The sequence below is a fragment of the Molothrus aeneus genome, chromosome 1, assembly GCF_037042795.1.
Source record: "Molothrus aeneus isolate 106 chromosome 1, BPBGC_Maene_1.0, whole genome shotgun sequence".
NCBI lineage: Eukaryota > Metazoa > Chordata > Aves > Passeriformes > Icteridae > Molothrus > Molothrus aeneus.
In genome coordinates this window covers 49,793,688-49,813,677 of record NC_089646.1, presented here as the reverse complement: position 1 = coordinate 49,813,677, position 19,990 = coordinate 49,793,688, and the positions used below count along the sequence as shown (strand labels likewise).

General features: G+C 39.1%; 1 protein-coding gene across 8 annotated transcripts in view; it reads right to left on the bottom strand.

Annotated features, from left to right (window-relative positions):
- CLASP2 (cytoplasmic linker associated protein 2) overlaps positions 1-19,990 on the bottom strand; it is a 145,882-nt gene that overhangs the window by 101,653 nt on the left and 24,239 nt on the right. For 4 of the 8 annotated variants that reach the window (XM_066556887.1, XM_066556895.1, XM_066556902.1 and 1 more), the window contains exons 3-7: positions 19,863-19,966; positions 16,459-16,550; positions 16,061-16,136; positions 14,483-14,580; positions 7,509-7,579 (exon numbers count right to left, since the gene is read on the bottom strand). In XM_066556887.1, coding sequence (XP_066412984.1) covers positions 7,509-7,579; positions 14,483-14,580; positions 16,061-16,136; positions 16,459-16,550; positions 19,863-19,966 — 441 coding nt within the window. Of the gene's footprint in view, positions 1-2,698; positions 2,774-7,508; positions 7,580-14,482; positions 14,581-16,060; positions 16,137-16,458; positions 16,551-16,982; positions 17,000-17,201; positions 17,369-19,862; positions 19,967-19,990 lie in introns of those variants that run through there. The other 4 variants (XM_066556984.1, XM_066556991.1, XM_066556919.1 and 1 more) reach the window with 4 other exon arrangements.

Sequence of the window (19,990 nt, the reverse complement as noted above, 5' to 3'; positions counted from 1 at the left end):
CCTTATGTCTGGTACTGCAATATGTTTAGTAGATCTTAAGAAAACCTATGTCTGATCTTCCCTGTAAGGCCATTTGTAGTTTTAGGCAGATAATTTTGTCCTTATCCTAATTACCTTGCTCAGCTGGGATCAAGGGAGTCCCTCACCTATGAAATTGCAGGGTAACACAGCACAGACTGCCAAAAAGGTGAGGAAACACCAGTGGAAGCTGCTGAACTACAAACCCTGGAGAGAGCACACAACACAAGCACACACCGTGACTCCGTCCGCCACCTCCTCAGCAGCCTAATCTGGTTACCAAGGGATAATGGCAGAGATGCATTATCGTCCCCAAGGAACAAGGAAACCAGAGTGAGGAACAGTTCCTGGCTGGCTTTCCTCAGCAGCCTCCACAACTTGCAGGGCAATCCCAGACCTGCACTCACACCAGTATGTGAAATGCCTTTAAGGCTGAGGCAGCGCATGCTTTCCCACTGGCATGCACTCACTACAGTAGAAGTTACGGTCCATTTGTTTGCTGGGCCACAAGCACAGGATAATTTTTTTCCCCCTCCACATTCTTCCAACAATAGCTTGGAGAGCTTGAGACAGTTAACATGGGGGCAAAGAGAAAATCTGGTTCTTCCCTTTATTCTTCACTTGAGAAATCAGATTAAGATTCAACTGCTAAGCATCACGTTTTATTTACATTTCTGCTTGTGCTCAAGAAAACTGGGAAAAAAAATCCAGAAAGTTCCCATAAGCCAACGTCTTGCATTCAAGACAAAATTGACATTACCACTTCTAAATAGGATTTCCAAACACTCTGCAATTCTGTAATATATCCAGGCTGATTAAGTGAGCAAACCAAATAAAACAAGTAAAAAAATCTGCTCTCTGGAGTATCTGCACAATGCCTTCAGCCTAGTCTCACAAATATTAAGTTAAACATACATACTGGCCACAACAAAGTGATATTTTGCAGAGAAAAGTCATTTCTCAAAGGCTGCAGAATCACTAACCTTAAACATTTTCTTCTATGTTGCATATATTAGGACGATATACAGAATATTTGCAAAACAGAAGACCGCAGCCAAACCATCGTTAAATTTAGAAAAAAAGATTAAGAAGTTTTCTTAACAGGAACTAAGGTTTTGTTTTCCCTTGCAGTTTCATAACACAACATCAGAAGACTGAATTCCTTGTAAATGTGGTAAGCAGTAGTTTTAAGAGAGACCAACAGCTACATAATCATCCTACACACTGTTAATTGTATCTGGCATTATTGCTCAAAGCTCCTACACAGAATGTCAGCTGACTGCCTGAACAGTACTTTGTTCTTAGCGCCTTTGTTAATGACGAATTAAATTATACAGAAGAGAGCTCCACAACCACCCTCACTTTATAAACCTCGACCATTACAGAACGACAAAAATCCTACAGCTTTGCCTAGAGAACACGGCTATTTCTTAACATGCTACAACTTGTATTCTTAATCTGCAAGTTACCACAATTCATGTTTACACCATGGAGAACTGTGTTGCCTCACAGGAAGGAAATAAAGATGAAGAAAAACATTTCCAAGAAAAAAAAAAAATCTCAGCAAGAGTGAGCTTGGTACTTATTCAGTTCTACAGAGACCATGACTTCCCTTGCACCTTGCATATGACAAAAATACAAACATCAGAGAACCGCCCATATTTTTTTTTTAGACTGTACAATCCAGTCATAATTTCACTGCTCTGGTCACAATCATTATCTCTTTTGGTCTCTGACATTTGAAAAAACTAAGTGAAAAGCACACATTTCAGGCTGCCTCAATAAAGAGTCCTTCCCAGGACTCTTACAACTACTGTTTCAGCAAATTCAGATAAAAGATTTAATCTTAATCTGTGATCTTTATAAACCATCTTCTTTATGCAAATCTGCATACATTGTCACTTGTGAAAGCACAGCCATCCTACCTCATCCCTAAACTTGCTGCAAGTCCAATGAATGTGCCTTAAGTCTCTCCAGAAATAATAATGCATATATTTAAAGTCATCAAGGTATTAAGCTCAGAGAACCTGGCTGACATGCAAACCCAAGGGGAGCCATAAAGATAAAACATAAGTCTAGTTTTTAACGAAAACACAACCATATAGTCTGTATTGCTTTACTGACCTACTTTCCATTGGTTTGTGTAACAATACACTGTGCAGTGAAGGAAACGTAGTAACATCCCATGTCTTTATTAAATATACATCCTCAGCTTTAGCAGCAAGGCTCTTCTTTTATGGCTATGCCCAATAAGTATCAATTTCTTCACGTACCAGGGCAGGTTAACATCCGCTTGTTTACAGAGCAGTATAGTAAATTCTGCCTTATCTTGCAGAGGTGGCCAACACAAGTAACACCGAGGCGAGAGGGGTAAACACAACGCCAACATAAAAATGCACAGCGGAATCGGCCAGAGTAGTAAATAATTGAGATCACGGGCCATGCCAGAAACCCAGGCACGGTTAAAATTCCAAGAAGGGCTGGAGCTGCCTCGCTCGGTGCCCGGGTACCCTCCGGCTGCTGCACGTAGCATCCATCGCCCAGCGCCCGGCTCGGGCGGAAGCCGAGCCCGTCAGCCCGCGATACCAACCTGCCATACCGAGCTCCCCGGCCCGCCCGGGCTGCCGAGAGCCCCCGCAGCCCCGCGCCGCTCCCCAAGGGCACGGCGCTCCCCACTCACCGTCCCCCACAGCCATCATGCCCGCCGGTGCCGCGGGATGGCGGGCGCGGCGGGTCCCGGCCGGATTCCTGCCGGCTCCCTGCCGCTGCAGCCGCCGCCTCGCTTCAAAATAGCAGTCCCGCCTTGCGAGGCAGCCTCCGCGCCGGCCCGGCCCCGGCCCGGCCCCGGCCCGGCCCCCCGGGCGCTCCGCCCCCGCCGTCACGGCCCGCCGCGTCCCCCCGCCGCCGGGGACAGCCCACAGCCCCGGGGACAGCCCACAGCCCCGGGGGAAGCTCTGCCCCCCACCACCACCACGGAACGTGAAACCAGAGGAGAAGAAGGAGCCTCGGTAAAGAACGAGCGCTCTGCGGAACAGAGATCAACCAAAACGTAACGTAACACGAAATGAAACAAAGCAATAAAGACACGGGAAGTAGGAAAGGGCTCCGTGAAGAAAGCTGCTGCCTCTTTTTTGAGTTTTCGGAAGACTTCTTTGGAACCCCCCGCACCTTTGAAAGAGAAACTCCTTCCAAAGCATGTGTGCAACACACGCTGGGGAGCATCAGTGACAGCCTGCCCAGACCTGAGCTGCTGATCAGAGTTTGTACCTGAATGTACCTTTTGGGTGACATGCTGAGAGTAGACAGAGCAATCCAACAGAGTGATCAAAAAAAAAGAGTAGCAAGTAAGTAGTACCAATTTACTTAGTCTTGCCAAAAGAAAAGTTTAAAACTCAGGCAGACTGCAGCATATGCTGTTGCACAGAGCATGAGAACCACGCATTTGCAAGGAGCCAGACACAGTTCCCTGTAGTGACAATCCAAAAACTCAGTCAAATTCCTTAAAAACCAGTGGAAGTATCGGCCTGATGAGGCCCTTTTCCTCCACATGGGCTTGAACTGACCAGTACACTTCACTGGTCAGTAAATTTTCCTGTTTAAAATGATAAGCCATCAGGAAAGAGCAGCTGAAATGGAAACTGATGTGGTTACATTTTGACCGCTTGCAATGAGCACACCAAAGGAATACACGCAGCTCAAAACCTCTATAAAATAATCACGGCAGCTATCACCAGTATTCCCAAACGATATATATTCATGTTGTGCTGCACTGGTGAGCTCTATTAAGAGTATGTCGTCACTGTCTCCATAGTAACGATATTTCCAAATAGAAAACAGCAAATGGAAATAAAAAACAATAGTGTAATGTGGAAAAACAGATACACACTAGTGCTATGGATTTTTATTTGCCCCTTTTTTTTTTCCAGAAGAACACGTATTTCAGCTGTATCTTTATCACCCATAACACAGCTCCCCTACACCATGATACTAACATCACACATCCTACCTGTCATATTTTGTGTTTGTAAAGCCAGTCCTTTGAGCCATTAAATATTAAAATGGAAAAAGTGCATGGGTTGAACAGAGATGTATGATTTATCTTCAGCCCAATCATTCTGCTGAGTGCAGCAGGGAGCTCAGTATTAATAGTTTCCCTACTTTTGTTTTAATTCCCTGTCTCAATAATGACACTACTATCCAATAGAGGAGTCTGCTTGAATTCTCTTAAAGAAAACAGTATTTACAAATCTCAGGCAGCAGAAACAAGTGCTTTTGTAGTGCTGAGATTGGCTGCCAGTTCTGTTTCCATAGAAATGAACATTCACTTGCTGAAAAGTGGGGGGGGGGGGGGGGGCTTTAAATCTTCTCCAGTTTGGAAGGCTACATATAGTTCTTGTACAGTGAAAGGGCAAAACCAGCAACACGTGTAAGATATTGCTTAACAGGCAAACATCCTGATATGATTCTTTTAATATGCAACATTATGAATGTAAATAAATCCCAAGGTTTGCCTAGCAGCTCATTCATTCATTCATTCACGTAATTCATATTAAATAAATGATCTCTGATTTTACTATACACATCTTAGAGTAAAAAATAAAAAATCAATGGTCAGCTGGAGAGGCAAGCTAGCAGTGGGATATTATTTAAGGGTGTATGCCACTCTCATCAAGCAAAAGCACTAAGATTCCTACCCAGTTCCCTTGTTAGACATGGCACCTCCTCCTCATGTGTTGGCTTTTGAAACTCCTTTTTACATCCCACCCCAATTGTTCCATCCATAAGTGGTTGAATGTGCCTTCCACCCACCTTGTCTACCCTTGAAGAGGATCTCTCAGTCCCTAACAGTAACTCATTCTCCCCCACTCTTTACCATTCCATCAGAGACCAGATTCAATAAAGGAAAGAGGCAACATAAGACTGAAGGGACTCTTCTCACTAGATCCCCTCTAGCACACTGAAAAAGTAAGATATTACATCTACCAGTGTGCTAAGATGGCAGGAAGGAGACTTTTTCCTGTCCTACCTGTATTTCTCCCACATATCTAAGCATACCAACATGATGTCTTTTAAAACTCTCAAGTATTAGATCAGTATTTTTTAAAATATATATTTGTTTTGACTATTAATAAAGTATGGAAAACATTTTTGTAATCAGGTTGTTCAAAACTGCAAGCTTTGACTCTTTATTCCTTTTTTTCTTCCTAAGTACATGCTGGATAAAAAGACTGAACAACTGACGTTAGTATTATTTGATGAGAGAATCCTAAGTCACATTTCTGCATTCTCAGAAACTAGGTCAACACACCAAATATTCACTACCACAGCAGTGCAACTCAGGGCTATGAAGAAGATGACATCTTCTGAGGTTGTATTAACAACTTTGTCCCTATCCATCACACACTGAACAGGACCCCCATCAGTACAGTCACCCTACTTGGGACAGTAACTCCACCTGGCAAAAAAGCCATTCCATTTGCTGTCCTTTGGTGTTAGGAAGGCCCATTAAACTATGAAGTTTAATGATATTAAAGCCAGTTGAAGTGGTTTAGTGTTTTCCACCCTGCCTCTGCCTCCCCCCATTTGGGAAACACAACCCTATTCACCCCCTACCATCCCAAACCCTACTACAAAATATACAAAGCACAAAAAAAAAAATCCTCAACACTGTAACAGATGTATTTAGTCACTAAAATTTGGCCTTTATCCAGAGATGTTTGATAAAGCCCCTGAAAGAAAAGTTGGAACCAAGGCCACAGGAATTCAACAGTAACTTTAAATCTACACGTGCAAGCAGTAAATACATATTGTCCTTCAGAGAATAATGAAGCACAAAGCCAAGATAAAGCACTAACAGTGGAAGAATACCTTTCAATAACATTGAAAAACTGCCTAGATGGAAGCAACAGATGAACTAGGTTCAAGCAAAAACACTGAAACCAATGTATTAAGAGGGATTCTGTCATTTATGGTACCGAAACAGGATCACAGTAACTTTTGCATAGAAATTGCTACCCACAAGACAAATACATGGTTTATACTGTCATAGATCAGCATCAATATCTGTGTTTTGCACATGAGATAAAAATAGCTTCAAAATAAACTTTCTCAACTCTCTTAAATGGAGACAAAAAGGACAGAAGTGCTATGCTAACTACTCCAGCAATATGGTATATATATTTTTATATATTTAAATAATTTCAATGCTTATATTCCCCTTTGACTTTCTCTGTTCTCCTGAGAACTACTGACAGAAAAAATACACATGTAAAATGCATCTCTGAATCTCTCAAACCTATGAAACCTACGCAGCTGTATTAATATGCAAAAGGTAATGGTTCACCCTTTCATAATGAGTAAGTTTACAATATAACAGAACATAAACATTTACATTTTTATGTAAACATTCTTACCCAAATTAGAATGCTGTGGGTTTTTTAAAAAAATATAAATTTTTACAAATCAATTTTTAAGTGTTCAAGAATAGCAATGCTTTATTTCAAAGCAAAATGCAGCATGAAAACTCTTGCTATGTCAAGGAACAGGTTACAAAACCACTTTCCTTTGAACCTACAGTCACTTCTGTTTTCACACTAACAAGAAAAGGGTGAGAAAATTTAAAATTAAAAAGGTATATTTGAGTACATTAAGGAATTATATACATTCCTCAAAATATTTCTACTCTTGAACAATTACACTTTTTAGATACAGCAGACCATAATCAACATAGTTACTTCCAAAGACAATATGAGGAAACTTCCTAATAAAACAAGATCTATTGATTCCTTGCAGAAGACAATGAGGCTTCCAAAACTGATTGTGCTAACGCCACTGCCAAGGCACCTCCTTTGTTTTGCTGTTATGTAACACTTTTTTCATAATTTACAGTTTTAAATTAAATTTTCATACTAAAAAATACGGTAGCAATAAAGCAGTAAGAAGCAACAGGGATTTTCTGTATAACTGGTTGTCTTTTCCTGAAATACACCAAAATAAGGAGCTCAAGCTCAATGAAGTTTTAACTTCAACAATTAAGTTGTCTTTGAATGCTGCAGTCTCCTATTTCTGTAATTTAAAACTCTCTATATTATGATCATGATACATAATTTTAACAGAGAAAGTATCAAACACACCCATCACTAAAGTACATTTTTCTCTTAGAAACATACTAAGGATAAAGGTTCATCTGATCTTTTTTCCCATACATGAACACTTTGCAGCATTCTTCTATCCTCTACTGAGCACATCTGTAACTCGTTAAATATTCACTGCTTGTTTCCATGCAGTTTCAACACCTTTTCCAATTGTATTCTGACCACAATCCTCCAAATAGTTCCAGTAAAGTGTACAAGCTTGTTTCACCAAGTGTCTCATTTTCTTAGCATTTACATGTTGCTATTCATCCAGTTCACACTGATAATGCTAGTATTTAAAAACTTATCTTGCATTAATCTAAAGCTGATTATAAATATATGATCTTTCATACTCACCACTGACGTTACTTAAAATCATATTGTCAGAGTTTCTTATTTCATCAAATTTTGCAAAGATTGTTTGCAACCTATAAAGAACAAAAACAACAAAGGATTTTTACATCTCTGAAATCCCACCGGCTACTGGCAAAAACAGAAATTAGTTTATTAGCATATATAAAGCAGCAATGCAAAATATACAAGGGATTAAGTATATGAAGAAACAATTCCTAAAAGATTCCTCTTTAGCTGAGCATCCTCACAGAAATGCATAGAAAACAAAGCAAACTTAGCAAAGAACAAAAATTGAGTATCGTTATGAGCATGATTAAAAATAACCTATAGTTCAGGTTCAGTAATAGCACATATTGGGTATATATAGTCTACATATATATTTATTCATACTCAACAATAAAAGGTTACAATTTGAACTATGGAATGTTCACTTAGAAGAAAAAGAGTTGCTATTTAATTTGTTCTAAGACTATTAATACTTTTCTTCAAAGTTTTTGTTCCACAAAATTTCCTCAGTTTGGTTATGAAAAGAGCTCTGTGCTAGTTAGCACTTCCACAGGGAAAAAAATGCCAAACAACAAGACTTTCTTCTAAACTTAAGATACCCTAAACACTTAGATGAGTCCAACCCACACACCACTGATTTTAACTGCCAGAACAGAGAATACACTGCAAATGCTTTGCTACATGGAAACAGCAAACAGACCAACAAAACTCAGAATAAACCAAACCAAAAAACTCCACAATCCTACATTTGCAATTTAGTCCCACAGGGCAAAAATGGTGTTCAATCAAGAAAGTTGGCAAAACACTTCAACAGCCCTTTCTCATCACTTCTGCAGAAAACTCAATAAAAGCAGTGGAAGTATCTCCCAGAAAAATGTGACCCACACATTAACAACAGATTTGTACTGACACTGTTCAGCTGCAAACAATTGAGAATATTTTCTTGTATTTCTCCAAAGACTTCTCTGAATTTTAGACTACTTGGAATATGGTAATATGTAACATGCACAAGGGATTTTTAGCTCCAGGACTATCAGGAGTGAATCCTGATTTTAAATTAACAAAGTTATGAACTAAAAATCACATGACAGTCTGCAGGTCTTCAAACAGGTACAGTTCAGCTACATCAGAAGAACCAGAGACTATACTACCTGATTCAAAATTTGCACTGATAGGCTGTCTTTACAATTCACAATCATAACTGTTTTATGACAAAACAAGAAAAATGGGTAAGAACTACACCTGGGTATGAAAATTCTCACAAGGAGAAAAGTCAAGGACACACAAAGATTTCACTCCAGCATTTAATTATGCACACACCACTTTTATGCAATGATCCATGCAGAGAGGCAGTGCCCTTAGTCTACATTCTCTGAGACTTGCATATCCCTTTCACTCACTGGGACCTCATTTATCTAATAAACCTCATTTACCTAATAATGAAGAATGTGATAAAAAAATGAAAGGCAGACAGACAATAGCATAAAAAATTTGAGCCTTCCGCCGCACCTTTCCAACAATTTAGGACTCTCACAATGCATTATTTTTATTTATTTAAGTCAATAACCCCTAACACAAACCAGCAGTTATTCTACCATCTCAACTTATCTCAAAACTAGATGTAGCTCAGTAGTAGTTTGCCTAATCTTTCCCTAGAACACTCACCAGCTTGTGTCTGGAACCTATTATCCCCTCTCTTTTGCACCACCATTGCATTTCCAACCAGTGCTGCCACAGCAAAATGTCTGAAACAGCAGCAATTCACAAATGTCACTGCTTTACTATTAAAGCTCAAGTTCTGAAAAGACCAGTTTTGCAAACCAAAGGCAGTATATACTGAAATGGGGTTTTCTGCACTTCGACTTGAAAAAGTAAACCTTTTGAAATGAAATGTTTTTGGGGTACTGGAATTTACTAATGACACATGAAATCCCATTAACATGCTATGTGCTTTCAACCGTACCAAGCGAGGAGTTCACACGAGAATCTATATCTATAACAATGCATTAGGCCATCTTGCTTTCATAACAAGAAGTTAATGTGTTTGCCTCATATGTGTGTTTATCAGAGATTGTTGTGAGTTCCCCTCATCAGTGCTGGATTCCACAGCAAACGCTGCATTAGCAGTTCACCTAGTTAATGAGGAAGACTTAAGAGTTTATCTGAAAGGCTAAAACTGTCATCCCAAGAGAAACTAAATATGACTAGAGAGATTAACAGATTTGCCTTAAAATTTCACTTTGATTTTTACATCCTGTAAAGCTGATGTTATCCACTTGGCACAAATATTTTAGAGAATTCAAAAGAAAAAAAATATTTCCTGCTCTTTTGAACTTTGTTTTCAAAAATGCTTTCCTGAGTATTTTAAACAGAAGCTAAAAGCAAAATGCTTCCTTGTAAATATGTTACAACAATATACATGTTGCCTCTCTCTCTGGGCAGGCAAAATATTTGATAAACTATAAACAATTTAAAAAAATGTGTTTGTCAGCAGTGGATGCTACATTGTCAGTATTGCAGGCTGGAGAACAACACACAGTACTGCCACTCCTCACACTTTCAAAGCATGTCGTTATGACCAGAGACACACTCTGCAGTATTTGTCATAATTGCAACAACAACAGAAGAGCCAATTATAACACAGCTGTCAACATGGTAAAGCACTACTGTAGAACCAACCCTCTCTTTAGAAGGGCTTACAGGATCTGTAACTACTACTTTGCAAAGTCTCTCACAACAAGTTTCTCCCTCCCTCTCCTCCCAACCTGCTCTTACTACTTTCCTCTCTCATTTCTTCACATGGTGACAAGCAGCAAGGCAGTATGGGCTAGAGTCTCTAAAATGATTGCAACCACCATCAATTTAAGAATGTTTACAGGAGGTTCAGCTCCTGGCAAACGAGAGCCTGCCAAGAGGAGTCCAAGAAATTCTACAGAGCTGGATGAAGACCAGTTTTACTGGCAATAAGGAATATTCTTTGAGAAAGGAAGCATTATTACTCCTTCATCTCATATCTTCAAGCCCAACTCTGGATGTGGCAATCATAATCAACCACTGAAGTCACCACATGTCACTGGTGGACAGAAATACTATCTCCTTTTCCCAGATAGCCATAGACAGGTCTTCCTCAACTTCTCATATAGATGGGAAAATTCCCATTGACAAAAACCACATTTGGGACAGTAGGTAGTTCTGGATGGGCTGTCAGTGAATGAATGAATGAATGCATGAAGTTTTAGCACTTTAAATGGGAGCTCCTGGCAACCTGCCAAACCCTCTCCTCCAGCAGGCAACGGGTCTCAATCAAAATATGAACATACTGAGGTGAGGATGGGCAACAGGAGGAATACACACGTACCCTTGCTAGGACACAGCTTGAGCTGACATGCACACACATGGAAACATGGATGCTTCCACAGAATGTGCACAACATTTCACACTGAAAAGCTGTTTTTCATGACCATGCTTGCTGCAGTTCAACTGTTCATATGATGGGCAGAGGGGGTAACTAACAGTGTGGACCTTTTGGTGAAGAGGCAAAAGAGCACCACTCCCCTATCAACAGCAGAAGGATAAAGAAGAACGGATGGTGAACTAGTCTGTTGTTTATGTCCAAACTGAGTCTAAAGCAGGAAATAGCCCATATGAAACTTTGCAGTTGTTTTTCCATATTTCCCCCTTCCAAGGAAAAAAAAAATAAGATCTTGAAGACATGTGTCCACATCTGGACACACAGATGGACCTCATCTACAACTTGAACTAGACAGATAAGTAGAATGTGCATACCACATAAAATGTGGTCTTCAGAAACGCATACTGCAATATGCTTCAACATTTTAGGAAATGAAGTTTGGCCCTAGACATGGGAACTAAACAAATGACCGGTTTTTTGCATTTCTGTTTCTCAAGCAACAGTGGGGAAATTTGTCAGATGAATTCCTCAATGATAAAAGCTTTTAACACTCAGACTAAGTAACTGCTATCCAGAGCCACATATACTATTTCCATTCAGGGAAGATCAGCCACACAGATTCCATACTGTAAAACATTCAGTTTGGCCCATAGAGAACAAAACCTCTTCAGTATTTTTGGCTCACTGAGCAGTAAATATAACATCCATTTTCAGTATTCACAAATATATTAGCACTACTGCTTTCAGGTCTGACACCAAAGACTGTCAAACCTCTCTGGCAGCAATTATACCAAAAGGGAAAACAACATCCAAATTTCCAACCACTGACTTTACAGTGATTTTTCTGGAAAAAGAAAGTGCTTCAAGCAAAAATCATAATAATAATGTGAGATTTCTAAGTTAAAAAGTAACAAATAGAAAGAGGAATTCACTGATTTTATTTATAAACAAACTCACCAATTAATCTCAGTAAAGAAGAGAAATGCACTGAAGAAAAATAAATAATAAATAAGTAGAATTGAACTACAAAAGTAAGATCCCATATTTTATTCATTACTTAGATTCTGACAGGTCCAGTAAAGCCCTGCAGAAAATCCAGTATTCTCCACAAAGGCAAACCCTACCAGGTGCAGATTAGAAAACCTTTTAAGCCTACTATTATTAAAGTACTGACTGCATTTGGCTTTATACAGACACAACATGTATATACCATTTGCATATTTAAGGAAGTTGAACAGTTTCTCAAAACAATGCTTGATTAACTTTCCTGCCTTCCTTTCAGCAGACAGGAGCTCTTATTTTCCAGTGCTCTAGGATGGAGTGCATTCAAGCAGCAACACACAGCTCTGTAATGTGTAATTTGTTATGCAAACAAAACAAGCCTACATTCTATTGATTCATGTGTGCACCAAACACTAAAGTAATAGATTTTTCTGCTAATATTTATGTTTACATGTATCTTTTAATGCACTGACTTACAGCAAAGGAGCTGCAATGCAGTTCTTTAAGGCTGAACTCAACAACTGAAAGCAGCCGTGTCTGAACTACAGATTATCTGTAATACTTAAAACCCTTAAAACCAACCCAGACACACACATATGAACACAATTTCCCCTCAAAATAATGATGATACTCTACATCAAAGGCGTTTTTTTCCCGTATGCAGATCATAGCTCCTGCATAACCACCTGAAAATTTTACTGCATCTAAGCAAAGGGAAAATCTCTGACAGGCACAGGGGAAGAAACGTCTTAAATGAGGTCTGCCTCTGAAGGAACAACAGTCTGAGCTACCACAGAGCTAATCTGTCTTTCCTGAGCTTTGTCAAACGCCTTCTTAGTTGTGTGAAGGACTAAGACAGGACTACAGGAACTCTGCTTTCTGTCAGGGATGGATGGGACAGAGAGTAGCAGTCTCACGTTTAACTCAAGCAAAATATAACTCCCCCCTTTATCCCAACCTGAAACCTACTGCAGAGGACACAGCACTGACACTCTCAGCTTGTGTACTATTTAACACTAGTCCTGACTGTCAGGTTGGAGATTTAGTGGCAACAACCCATTTAACATGCACCAAGTGGAGTCTTCCTTCTTTACGTAAATGCAAATTATACAACCATGCTTGCTTTCAGATCAGGGGGAATTTTGTATTCAGCTGATTCAGACAGTAGAAACAACAACTTGGCACCTACTGCAACTAAATTAGAAGCTGTTGATTGTCCTGAAGATACAAAGCACCTATGGTGTTTAATCCTATTTGGATCCCAAGATGTACTCAGCTTGTATCACATGGAATTGTAAATGGTGAGGAACTTAAACTTACAGTCAGACCCAACGTTCATTGCAAAAAGGTTGTGAATTCTGCACTCTTTAATTCTCTGTTCCAAAATATGTCCAAGGCCCAATCTTAATGCAAGAAAGCAAGAAAGATCTTCTTGGATATGTTCCACTGATTTGCTAGGAAACTTAATTTTTTGAATTTTAGTAATAATATGGCCTAACTTCTGTGGTAACCATATAATCCATTACTAGTCTAAAAACAAGACTATCATTAAATAGAAGAGAATGTGTGCAACTTCTCATTCTCACAGGCAGGGTAAACTTGTCTCTCAACAGGCTGAACTCTACCTGGAATGAGAAACAATAAATTCAACATCCTTCTTCCATGGCACTTCTTCTTTCATAGAACTGTAGAATGGTTTTGGATCATCCAGTTCCAACCCCTCTGTCATGGGCTGGGATAACCTTTCATTAGACAAGGCTACTCAAAGCCCCATCCAACCTCACCTTGAACACTGCCAGGGACAGGGCAGTCACAGCTTCTCTGGGCAGCCAGTTCCAGTGTCTCACCATCCTCACAGAAAAGAATTCCTAATTACTAATATCAAACCTAAACCTATCCTCTTCCAGTTTAAAGCCCTTGACGCTGGTCCTATCACATCATTGTAACAAGTCCCTCTCCAGCTCTCCTTACACCCTATTTAGGTATTGGAAATTGCTCTGAAGTCTCCTAAGAACCTTCTCTTAGGAGAGTTAAGTTTTAGCTCTTAGTTTAGTTTCTTAGATGGGTCTGATAAGGCACTCATCTGATACTCTCTCTGAAACCAAGTAGTAGACATATTCAGCTTTATCAAAAAGAAGTGAGATGGAGGTGATGGTAAAGTGGTATGCTAATATCTAAGGGGTTAACACATTTTAGGAAGTATAAAATGTCTTAACAATGAATTTTAAAGACTTTATGGAATAAACAGTCTTTCTTACAAAGTACAATTTCAAGCTCTGTCTAGCTTTCTTAATTAATCAAAGGTAGAAACAAAACAATGTTTTGTTTCATATAAACTAATATAATAATAATAACAACAATTTTTCTTTCATAGAAACTAATCAACACAACACAATCAGGAACTCTAGTAACATCATACTGAAAGGCAAAACTAACTAGAATATAAAATAAAAACTACAGTAATTTTAACACAGAGTTTTTAGTGAGTTTAAAGTTCAGATAAAAAACAGTAAAACATAAATGGCTCAGAATTACAAAATCAGAACAGCTAGCTCACCTTCCAGGAGGAATTCCTCTTTTTGTAAGATCTATTCGTACTTTCTCTCCCACATGTCTATAAACCTCTACAATGGCTAGTATGGCAGCATCTCTCACCTGTGAACAGTTTAAATTGTTAATTTCAGGGTTATAGAAACCAAAACAACATTTGCTGACAGGCCACTCATCTTACAGTTTCTATGGCCCTGTATGCCAATTCAGTTGAAACAGTAAGGGTGAAAAGGAAAGGAAATACAACTGTTATATGAAGATGGCATTTGTTCCAAGTTAGAGAGCATGTCCAGATGGTAAAAAATCCTAGAAATAACAGCTTTAGAAGGAATTTCTGGATCTGACATAAGAATAGCATTTGTGGAAAAAATGTGCTTTATCTAGAACTCGCTCACAGCAGGCAATACTTTCAAAAGTTAGTTCCTGCACTCAGTCTTGACATTTCATCTTGCTTTCATCTGTTTTGACACACAGCAAGGTCCTTCTGGAAGACTAAGACTGCCCACAAGAGTGGACTAAAGTGATCAGCATTTTCTTTATTTATTTCAACTGGAATCAGGTGGCATGACATCAGCACAAGAAAGGGAATAGGGCAGGAGAGTGGAAGGGGAAAGAACAGGGGAAAGAAAGGAGATAGAGCGCCTCTTCAAAAATTTTAAACCATGGTCATCACAATAAAAACTGCCAAAAATGCATTTTAGTAAATGCCATTATTCACTATAAAGAATGTCTGGAATTAATTTAGTATTGTTCTTTGCAGCAGTTCAAACTAAACATACAATTGCTCTAGCAAGATGTGAACTACATCTTTACTAACGATCAGCAAAGAGGACAAATTCTCAACAGAATTTCTCTAGAACAGAACAGTGCTACACAGCACAGGGGAGATAAGAACTTTGCTGCATTCAGAAATTAAGTATAAAGACCAATCCTGTTTAAAAGTCCATCTCCTACCAATGTTATCTTCTCTCTTACTATATTCATAGTCTTTTCCCTCAAACACAACTTCAGATAAACAAGATATTTTAACTGTTTCCACCGGAAGATTTTCTGAAGTTCAGACGTCACCATTATGAACTACTTCCTGATTTTCACTGCAGATGTTTTTGCTTACTTTAATGATTTTAATGACAGTCCTTGTTCTTAAATGCCATTTGGGTTCCAAACGGAAAATAATTATACATAATGTTAACTTCAGCAAATTCAGCAAACTAGCGCAGGTTTCATATAAGGGCTGCTTCTGGAAGTAATTTTTTGTGTCAATAGCTTACTTTTTTATTTATTTCCTTTCAACATGCTCTGTAAGAAACAATTACTTTCAGCAATTACTAGTTTCAACTTCTGAAGACAAAACTAAAGGGACCAGTATATCATGATATTGCTGCCTTTGCAACTCTACTTTCATCTTCCAGTGAATGGACTGATTAAGAAGAAATTGGGCTTACTTTTTCTCATGGTAGAAAATAATGATCCACTGCACACAAGGACTCTTATCAGCTTTTCTTTGAATACTTATATTTATTTTGCTTTCACTGCTCTGTCAAAGTATAGTCGTTCAAGGCCTAGTAAGTACTGAAATCCTTACCTGACTGTTGGAGTCACCAAATGCTATACACAGATGTGGTACCAACTTGCTGAGGATTAATGGCTGCGCACCGTAACTGAAAAAAAAAAAAAAAAGAGGAGTGTTTTTTAAGAAAAAACCAGAAAATTATTTTTGCAGAAGTGAACTTTTGGCTTAGATTTCATAGAATACAAACTGACATCAATCAAGCTCTGTCCCTCTCTTACTAGTTCTTTATCTACTTTTAAATAAGGTAAAATTTCTGTAGCTTTAGTCTTTCTTTCAGAAAGCCCACTACTTGTTTGATTTTTCCCATATATTAATTTAATTGAAGCAGACTCCCTAAAGGATTACTTTCAGAGAAAAATGACATTCAGAAGGATAGAACCATTACATCTCCATAGAAACAAAAAGCTTACATGTTTAAGGTAGCAACAAGACACAAACACACTCCTTCTCGGGATCGGTAATTCTTGTGTTTAAAACCAACAGCAAGGCGTTCCCAAATGTACTATAAAAGCAGAAATAATGGTCTTTAATTACCAGGAGCACAATACAACATAATTCTATTCCATATAATTACATTCATAATAGTTGCAAAAAAAAATAACAGGCAGGTCAACTGGAAAAGTGATAAAATTAACTTATGAAATGCACAATATGGAACACAACACAGATTAATTCTACACCAAAACCAATTCCTAAAAAAAAAAGTCCTTCAGCAATCTAGCTGAGTATTTTCCTTGTTTAACAAACAGCTCTTAAAACATACAGAATTGTTACAGTTAATGCACACAAAACAAACATTAACATTACAAACTACTGACTCAAGCAGAAGTTACTATATTCTTTTTGCTTCATATTCTGTTTCCCTGCCAAAATTTCCTCACATCCATTTTAGGTTGTCCTTATCCCTCCTCTTGCTGTCCCACTTCTCCCTTACTTTTGCTTTAGATCTATTTCTTCATTTTTTGATTATTTTCTTGCCTCCTCGTTCTAATTCCTGCGCTTCCATTTTTGCTCTGCTTTCGGTTCTCCTCTCTGTGCTGGTGCCGCTTCCTGTGGTACGATCCCCGGGCTCGCTGAACCCTCGCTCACCTCCTTGCGCACTCGTTTTCCTCTGCCCGCCCTGGCTCTCTGCCTGCTGCCTTTATCCCCTTACCTTTCCATCTCTTTGCCGTGCTCTAGCTGTGTATCAGGGTGTTGGAAGCACAAAGGTGGAGCAGAGGAGCTGGGGGATTCTCCCTGGGAGCAGATGCACAGGCTCAGCCTGCAGCTCGCCCCAGCTGCAGCGCTGCCATTGCAGCCCGGCCAGCATCCGGGCAGCGTTGCCTAGCGATGGATGGCTGCACACTGCCAGGAGCTGCACACTTTGCAGCCCAGGCACCTCCCTCCCGCCAACTGCACCCCGGAGTGCTGCAACTGCAACCTATAATGACACCACACAAAGCTGCTAAAATGTATTACATACTAATTATTGCAATCGGCTTTCTGGAAAAAAAAAATAAAGCCTTCCCAAACAGCTGTTGATCAACAGAAACAGAGCATAAGAGCAGGGAATATGCACCCTCCTTATTAATGAGGTAGCACGCATCAGAGCAGACATAAAATTTTCCAATTAGTGCCCTGCTTGATAATTTTGTCCCATCTGTGGTTTTTTGTTTGTTTGTTTTATACTTCATTGCATTTAGAGAAAACAAACCTTAGATGAGCAGGATATGGCTTGCCAAAACTGCATAGCTTAAAAACAAAGAACAGGATTTTATGGAAGAAAACATCCTTCCAATTAACCCACTGTCACAGACAAACGTGGGAAAAAGGAAATCTCATTGCTGGATGTATAAAAATACAGGTAGAGAGGGAACTTCAGACTACTGAAATAAAGCAGACAAAAGAGAAATTTTGTCTTTCACTGAATTATTCCTTAAGAACTAAAATTTTTTAAGCACAGAAATTCAAATGGCTGCTTAGAAATTTTAACTCTTGCAAGTTCCTAGCAAGAGTTGATGTAAACCTCTCTTTGCCCCTTTCATGCACATTTATACCACCTATATTTTTATGCCTTCCTGCACCTAAACAGCTACATCTAGTTCTTGCTCATAAACTAAATAAAAAACCCCCAAACATCTAAAACAAGTAAAGGGATTTAACGACAGGACAAATTAAATATTATTCAACAACATTCTAGAAGAGGCAAGTTGACTAGAAAGACATTTACAGGACTTATCTTCAAACAATTATTCCATTCAGCTCTTCTAAAGGGATACTTCACTACAGCAGAGAGCCTAAAGCTCTGTATTTCAGTGTTGGAGGCACAGGAAAGACTCTGCTGTTTTGGTCCCTGCTGCGAGGATGATTGATGCTTTTCATCCAAAGTTGTAATGACCCATAAGCTCTCCTGAGAGCAGACAACCACAGTGAGGCTTCTCCCACCCTGGGGGAGCTACCAGGAGAGCCAGACCTTGTCTTAAACACACATGCTCTTCCTTGGACCCTACAAACCTCATATGCTTTCTGACACAGAATCATCTTCACAGGGGATGGAAACTTCCTTCCATCACCTCTATGTACAGCCTAACAACTCTGCACAAAGATTGAACAACAATGTAAAACTTTCCTGACAAGGGTTTAGCACAAAGCAACTACCATCAACTTCTTTATCAGCAACTCAAGGTATCTCCAAGGTGCTCTGCTGTGCACTTGTCCAAATGCTGTTGCTGTGGAGGTGCTGGTCTGTATGCCAGGTATTTGGGAGCATTTTGGGCACAGTAACATGTCATTTATGAACTACTGGCACTTTGACACAAAAAAATACTGCCAGGTCTTTTGGTCAATGAATATGACTGACACTGCAACTTGTGAATAGATAAAGGAAGGTCTTTGTGGATCATATTACTAGACCCTAATGCCCAAATCCCAACCAGACCTGTAGCCAAAGGGAGATAAACATGTTCTGTAATAGCCTAGCATGCTACATGTTTTAACTGACAAACAAAGCAACTGACAATAATTTTCTCACTCCAGATAAAGTCCACAACATCTTATTCACTGCATACAAACATTCAAACTTGAATCTTTGAGGAGACAAAGCCAGGAATTAGCACATACAAAAACCCTTTTTTTTCCCTATTGACCACTAGAATTAGAACTGAGAGTTTCCTCAGGAATTAAAAACTCAAATAGTAAGTTCTTACTCACATCCAGGGTCTCACATCACTATTCAAGAATATAATTTTGTTAAACAATCCTCCATTTTTCAGACTAGCAGAGTCAAGATATAAGATTAAGCACTCAGAAGCCACATAATGCTTAGAACTGAAGGTTGAGTTAAGCAACCCTCCTTACAACCAAAAATGACAAGCCAAAGGGCAACTTATCCCCACCTCAGTTTATCCATGGTTCACAGAGCATCATTGTCATACAGCTAGAAGGCCAGATTCTCTTAAGTTAGAACATGTGCACCTTAACTGTAGGACTAGTCCTTCATGTTCAAGTACAAATCTAATTTTAAATAAATTTGGAGCTAATTAAGCTTGTTTATTCCCACTGTCCAAACCCAGAAAATGCTTTAATTAACTAAGCCCTGTCACATGCCATAAAAACATCTACTCAGAATTAAGCTATGATGTGCAAAATATGCAGAATCACATCGTGCCAAGATTTTTATCTTTAGCTGAACAATACATCAGTGTCAATCCATTAAGAGTATCTTTAACATTTACACCATTAACAGTGGCAATAACATTGTGACATGTTCAAAGTTCATACAAAAGTCATAAGCTCACTGGAGGCTTCCATCTGAATCTGCATTAAGCAATCATACCATGGGTGGTGCTGCTTCACTCATCAGTTTCAATATAAGATTCTGTGCTTGCTCTCGAACTTGGTCTTTGGCATCTCCCATACGATCTATCAAAGCCAGGAGAACTACAGAAAGACAGGGAAAAAAAG